Consider the following 7,661-nt stretch of genomic DNA (forward strand, 5'->3'; position numbering starts at 1 on the left):
AGAGTGTGCAAGGCGGTATTGAATGTGTCAATGTCTGTCACCTTGATTACTCAAAATTCTCTCGACCTGTGTGTACCTACGTTGTAAACTTTCATTTGTAGGCTAGGTTGTAGCAACCTCATGATGGGTATAGCGAAAATTCAAGTATCATGTAGTAGCCTAAACCTATAGATGTTACATTGAACTGGATGAATGGAATATGAATGACAGACATCCAATATGCTGTAATAGAAATAAGGCCATGCTCATAAAATGTTGTATCATCCTCCCTCATCTTAAACGGCACTGACCGCCTCTGTTTCACATACCTCAGCCTCATTCCACATGCTCTGCCCTTCGACTTCTCCCACTTCCTCCTGTGAATCAGGCTACTGTCCATCTGAAATCTCCCCTACCCCAATCAACCCCTGTCCCCCAACCCCTACCCCAATCAGCCCCTGTACCCTTAACCCCTACCTCACTCAACCCCTGTACCCCTAACCCCTACCCGACTCAGCCCCTGTATGCCTAACCCCTACCCCAATCAACCGCTGTACCCTTAACCCTACCCCACTAAGCCCCTGTACCCCTAACCTCTACCCCCCTCAACCCCTGTACCCCTACCCCAATCAACCGCTGTACCCTTAACCTCTACCCCACTCAAACCATGTACCCCTAACACCTACCCCACTCAACCCCTGTACCCCTACCCCTTTCAACCCCTAAGCCCTCTTAACCCCTATACCCCTAATCCCTACCCACTCAACCCCTGTACCCCCAACCCCTGTACCCCTACCCACTCAACCCCTGTACCCCTACCCCTCTCAACCCCTGTAACCCTAACCCTCTCACCCCTGTACCCCTAACCCTCTCAATCCCCTGTACCCCTAAATCCTACACCTCTCAACCCCTGTTGCCCGAATCCCTACCCCTCTCAACCCCTGGATCCCTAACCCCTACCCCTCTAAACCACTGTACCCATATTGCTTACACTCACCCATTCCTTTCAGATATATGTGAAGGGTTGTAAGGAAGCTGGTTCGGTGATGAGTATTTATTCCTGAGACATAAAATAGCTGTTTTCTTCTCTAGCCAATGCCTAGGCTTTAGCTCAGAGAGCTAACAGAGTTTTGTCGCATGTAAACTCCATGGGTCGCAGGGGCAAGTTGATTTGGGAGTGTTCAGAGCAGTGACAGTTGGTGGTAAGGTCACCTACAGCAGAGAGAAGAACCCATCAGAGCAAACAGGTCTGCATATCTAAGACAGGAGAGGAGACAAAGAGTGAAGAAGAATAGCTTCATTCTTCCAACACACACAGTCTCTCCACGGTCTGAAGGATCTGGGACATTTAATAGCAGGGAACCCAATGTAATCTGGCCTCTCCTGAGGTCTCGGGGCCTTCTACACAATGCCATCGAACACTATCCTGTCTAAAGCTATCCTGTCTAACGCTATCCTGTCTAACGCTATCCTGTCTAACGCTATTCTGTCTAACGCTATCCTGTCTAACACTCACATCTAACGCTATCCTGTCGAACACTATCCTGTCTAACGCTATCCTGTCTAACGCTATCCTGTCTAACGCTATCCTGTCTAACGCTATTCTGTCTAACGCTATCCTGTCTAACACTCACATCTAACGCTATCCTATCTAACACTATCACGTCTAACACCATCCTGTCTAACGCTATCCTGTCTAACACTCACATCTAACGCTATCCTATCTAACACTATCACGTCTAACACCATCCTGTCTAACGCTATCCTGTCTAACACTATCACGTCTAACACTATCACGTCTAACGCTATCCTGTCTAACGCTATCCTGTCTAACGCTATTCTGTCTAACGCTATCCTGTCTAACGCTATCCTGTCTAACACTCACATCTAACGCTATCCTGTCTAACACTATCACGTCTAACGCTATCCTGTCTAACACTCACATCTAACACCATCCTGTCTAACACCATCCTGTCTAACACTACTCCCTTTCAACCACAATTGATTTTATTTCCATTCTTTCTGTTGGAGGAGAAGTGTAGCCGACTGAATGGTGAAACACCTGCAACCCTTGCAGCTGTCTGGACTGGCAGGGCTTGGCTTTGCTCAAAGGAGAAAGTCAAACTGAATGAGTGACATAAATGCGCTGGCATAAACGATAGCTAGCATTGACGTATGTGGTGTATCAGAAGGCCCTTTGTGTGCCTGGCCCCAGATAACCCCAGCTCCAGTGAGGTGAGGACGACAGGGTTCCAATACCCAGCCCAGGAGAAGGCAACACGAACCGTGTCATAAACAGGATCACTTAACTCACATGCAGGAGAAGAAGGACATAGCTCATTAAAAACTAAGAATGAGATCAATCGCCTCAGGTCTGGTGAAAAGTCTCTGTGGATAGTAGAGCAGGTATATAGAGTCTCTGTGGATAGTAGAGCAGGTATATAGAGTCTCTGTGGATAGTAGAGCAGGTATATAGAGTCTCTGTGGACAGTAGAGCAGGTATATAGAGTCTCTGTGGATAGTAGAGCAGGTATATAGAGTCTCTGTGGATTGTAGAGCAGGTATATAGAGTCTCTGTGGATAGTAGAGCAGGTATATAGAGTCTCTGTGGATTGTAGAGCAGGTATATAGAGTCTCTGTGGATAGTAGAGCAGGTATATAGAGTCTCTGTGGATAGTAGAGCAGGTATATAGAGTCTCTGTGGATAGTAGAGCAGGTATATAGAGTCTCTGTGGATAGTAGAGCAGGTATATAGAGTCTCTGTGGATTGTAGAGCAGGTATATAGAGTCTCTGTGGATAGTAGAGCAGGTATATAGAGTCTCTGTGGATTGTAGAGCAGGTATATAGAGTCGCTGTAGATAGTAGAGCAGGTATATAGAGTCTCTGTGGATAGTAGAGCAGGTATATAGAGTCTCTGTGGATAGTAGAGCAGGTATATAGAGTCTCTGTGGATAGTAGAGCAGGTATATAGAGTCTCTGTGGATTGTAGAGCAGGTATATAGAGTCTCTGTGGATAGTAGAGCAGGTATATAGAGTCTCTGTGGATTGTAGAGCAGGTATATAGAGTCTCTGTGGATAGTAGAGCAGGTATATAGAGTCTCTGTGGATAGTAGAGCAGGTATATAGAGTCTCTGTGTATTGTAGAGCACGTATATAGAGTCTCTGTGGATAATAGAGCAGGTATATAGAGTGTGGATAGTAGAGCGGGTATATAGAGTCTCTGTACATAGCAGAGCAGGTATATAGAGTCTCTGTGGATTGTAGAGCAGGTATATAGAGTCTCTGTAGATAGTAGAGCAGGTATATAGAGTCTCTGTACATAGCAGAGCAGGTATATAGAGTCTCTGTGGATTGTAGAGCAGGTATATAGAGTCTCTGTGGATAGTAGAGCAGGTATATAGAGTCTCTGTGGATTGTAGAGCAGGTATATAGAGTCTCTGTAGATAGTAGAGCGGTATATAGAGTCTCTGTGGATAGTAGAGCAGGTATATAGAGTCTCTGTGGATAGTAGAGCAGGTATATACTTAACCCTACCTGGCTACCTATCTAGCGCCGAGAGGAGACACACACATCGCTCAGAGAAGCTCATGACGCACAAAACACACACTACAGGGAACACATACAGAACAACACACACGCTACAGGGAACACATACAGAACCACACACACGCTACAGGGAACACATACAGAACCACACACACGCAACAGGGAACACATACAGAACCACACACTCACACACGCAACAGGGAACACATACAGAACCACACACTCACACACGCAACAGGGAACACATACAGAACCACACACTCACACACGCAACAGGGAACACATACAGAACCACACACACACACGCTACAGGGAACACATACAGAACCACACACACACACGCTACAGGGAACACATACAGAACCACACACACACGCTACAGGGAACACATACAGAACAACACACACACGCTACAGGGAACACATACAGAACAACACACACACGCTACAGGGAACACATACAGAACCACACACACAAGCTACAGGGAACACATACAGAACCACACACACGCTACAGGGAACACATACAGAACCACACACACGCTACAGGGAACACATACAGAACCACACACACGCTACAGGGAACACATACAGAACCACACACACACGCTACAGGGAACACATACAGAACCACACACACGCTACAGGGAACACATACAAAACCACACACACGCTACAGGGAACACATACAGAACCACACACACGCTACAGGGAACACATACAGAACCACACACACGCTACAGGGAACACATACAGAACCACACACACACGCTACAGGGAACACACACAGAACCACACACAAGCTACAGGGAACACATACAAAACCACACACACACGCTACAGGGAACACATACAAAACCACACACACGCTACAGGGAACACATACAGAACCACACACACACGCTACAGGGAACACATACAGAACAACACACACGCTACAGGGAACACATACAGAACAACACACACGCTACAGGGAACACATACAGAACCACACACACGCTACAGGGAACACATACAGAACCACACACACGCTACAGGGAACACATACAGAACCACACACACGCTACAGGGAACACATACAGAACCACACACACGCTACAGGGAACACATACAGAACCACACACGCTACAGGGAACACATACAGAACCACACACACGCTACAGGGAACACATACAGAACCACACACAAGCTACAGGGAACACATACAAAACCACACACACACGCTACAGGGAACACATACAGAACAACACACACGCTACAGGGAACACATACAGAACCACACACGCTACAGGGAACACATACAGAACAACACACACGCTACAGGGAACACATACAGAACCACACACACGCTACAGGGAACACATACAGAACCACACACATGCTACAGGGAACACATACAGAACCACACACAGTACTACTCACTAAGGAGCAGGCTGACTGAGGTGTGAACTGGAAATAGTGAGGGTCACATTCCAGTGGTCGGAAGCAAGCCAAGCCAGGGTGGGATTTTCTCTCTCTCTCACACACAAACACACACACACTCCTGTGGCTGGTGGTATGATGTGATTTGGCACACAAACACACATGTGGACATGACTTGACTACAGTCATTTCTCAGATGATGTCATCTGTGGCTGTTATCTCAGGCAGATCGCTCAAGAGTGACTTCGAAATTGGACGTTTATCCATGACCTAAAGACGTCGGGAAATGCCTTTCACAACCGGCCACTAGGGGTGGCAGTGGGCGCTATGGGTTCTGCTAGGGTGATGTGGACAGGAAAAGGAAAGGGTGATACCTAGTCAGTTGTACAACTGAATGCATTCAACTGAAATGTGTCTTCTGCATTTAACCCAACCCCCATGGAGTGGGGAGGGGGGGCTGCCTTAATCGACATCCACTTCATCGGCACATTGGGTTAACTACCTTGCTCAGGGGCAGAATGACAGATTTTTTTACATGGTCAGCTCGGGGATTTGATCCAGCAACCTTTCGGTTACTAGTCCAACGCTCCTACCAGCCAGGTGTGGCAGAAGGGTGTAATCCCACGACTCTGGATCGGGGGGAACGTGTTGGATCCCAGTGGTGGACACTAGTTGTTTATTTTATTGTTTGAACCCTATCCCAAACCTTAACCATTCGGAATGAGTGCCTAAACTTAAATGTTTTAACCCTATCCAATGCTTTAACCCTTAAATCTTTGTACATTTTACATTTGGAGCGACGTTTGAAGAAATGGAACGATACTGAGCAGGAGGAGTCGACCCAGGGTGTCATAGACACTTTGAACTTTGACGTTTGGAGAAACGTCGAAATTTGACATTTGGAGAAAAACGTGAATGAACGTCTAACTCTGCAGTGAGACTGAGAGCTTGCTGGTTATCTAGAAATGTCTGTGGTTCCACCACACAGCGTATGAAGTCACATCATATCTCAAACTCACATTATCATTCATTAAAAAATTCACAGATCTGATAAGGATCTACTTGGATAGAAATGTTATGTTATAACTGTACTTCAATAAAGTTAGCTCAGGTGCCTGGAAGCATTTGAGCCTACAGTACACAACATATTCTTCTATTGGAGTATTTTGTCAATTGGTCCTATCAGAAGGGTAACAATAATAAGGCAAAAAAGTAAATAAGACATATTGTCCTTTATGTGATCTAATAAATTGCAATTTCTCTTTAAGGATTATGTCCTAATAGCTAGAAGGATTCGACCTAGTAAGTATAGCCTATATACAAGTCGTTTAATTTTACTCTACAGCTCCCTCCTGCTTTCAGACCAAACGTTCTCCCCCTACCCTCAGCCAGCCCCACCTCCATCCTTCCCTCAGCCAGCCCCACCTCCATCCCTCAGCCAGCCCCACCATCCCTCCCGCCCTCCTCAGAGATATGAATCAGCGGCGCGCCGACACCTCTCAGCCCAGAGCGGGGACTGGACTCCCAGTCATTCAGAGGCCACCCTCATTACCCCTCCACCCTGCACCCAGGTGGCCGCGGATCTAATGCCTTAGCCAGTTCCAAAACCAGCCCCCCCCCCCACTCATACACACACACCCCTAGCTCCGGCCCCCCACTCACGCCTTACATCCCATTCAGTCCGACTGAAGTCAGAAAAAGTGTGGAGCTTAATGACTTTCCCACCCACTAAAGCGAACGCACATGTTGAAGACGTTAAGGATAATATGGCTTTCGATGGTCTTTACCTCCCCAACGAGTATTGTCACAAATGTTGAACAGCTTGAGTTCAGCCTTAATCCTAGCGTTAAAATGCATGTTACCCACATATGCACATGCTACTCAGTTTCGGTTATTCTGCATGTAATGCTTATTTCCATTCAACATAGCCTGACACACTGAATAAAGCGAAATACCATGAACAACACTAAATACGCGCAACGTGAGTGCAGGTTCATACTTTCAAACATCAAAGTGTTCGTGTAAAATTCGTCCACATTAACGGTTTTAATCAAATGTAAAGGGTTTACCTGAAGATGTTTAAAAGATGCTGTGAGTTGTGTCATGTGCAGACTGAAGCAGCGCGAAGTACATCTCGCGCTGTTAATTTTCTCCAAAACCTCTCCGTCTTCAGCACCAGTCCTGCGCGCAGAGCTCAACGCGATCAAATACCACATCAGGACAACGGTAACCCGCCCCAATGGCATTCTGTTGGCTGAAAACAGTCAAAATAAGATCAATTTCTCTACAACAGATTTGTTTTAAGTTCTATTCAGCTCGTGTCAATTCCTCTAGTTGATTTGGAGAGTCTGGTTTGGGTATGGAGAGGTTGCTGCTGTCCGTCCGCAGGAGAGGGGTAGATTTCTACTCGCGGCAGACACTCCCACCAACGTTGCACGTGTGGCACCTCATCACTTTGAGTCCTGTCGAGACTAGAGCAGAGGGACAAATCTAGGCGATTTGGGAATTTTAACACAGTATCAAATCTAGGCGATTTGGGAATTTTAACACAGTATCAAGGTCAGCGAAATTTAGCCTAAATTATTAAATCTGAGTTTAAATGATGCTATTCTCTAGTTATACGCACTACAAAATGTCCTTCCATATCTACTGTCATGCCATTTACCAGTCAGTGTAATGAGTAAAACCTAACGACTGTTGAGGTGCTAATTATA

The 7,661-nt window shown here is 46.2% G+C and overlaps 1 protein-coding gene across 1 annotated transcript in view; it reads right to left on the reverse strand.

Annotated features, from left to right (window-relative positions):
* The window catches only part of anos1b (anosmin 1b), a 150,361-nt gene extending 143,004 nt beyond the window's left edge, over positions 1-7,357 (reverse strand). The window contains exon 1 of the mRNA XM_045687921.1: positions 7,017-7,357. Within this exon, the coding sequence (XP_045543877.1) occupies positions 7,017-7,193 (177 nt within the window). The 5' untranslated portion in view covers positions 7,194-7,357. The remainder of the gene's footprint in view (positions 1-7,016) is intronic.
* Positions 7,358-7,661: the final 304 nt, after the last annotated feature.

Source organism: Salmo salar, chromosome ssa10 (genome assembly GCF_905237065.1).
Source record: "Salmo salar chromosome ssa10, Ssal_v3.1, whole genome shotgun sequence".
NCBI lineage: Eukaryota > Metazoa > Chordata > Actinopteri > Salmoniformes > Salmonidae > Salmo > Salmo salar.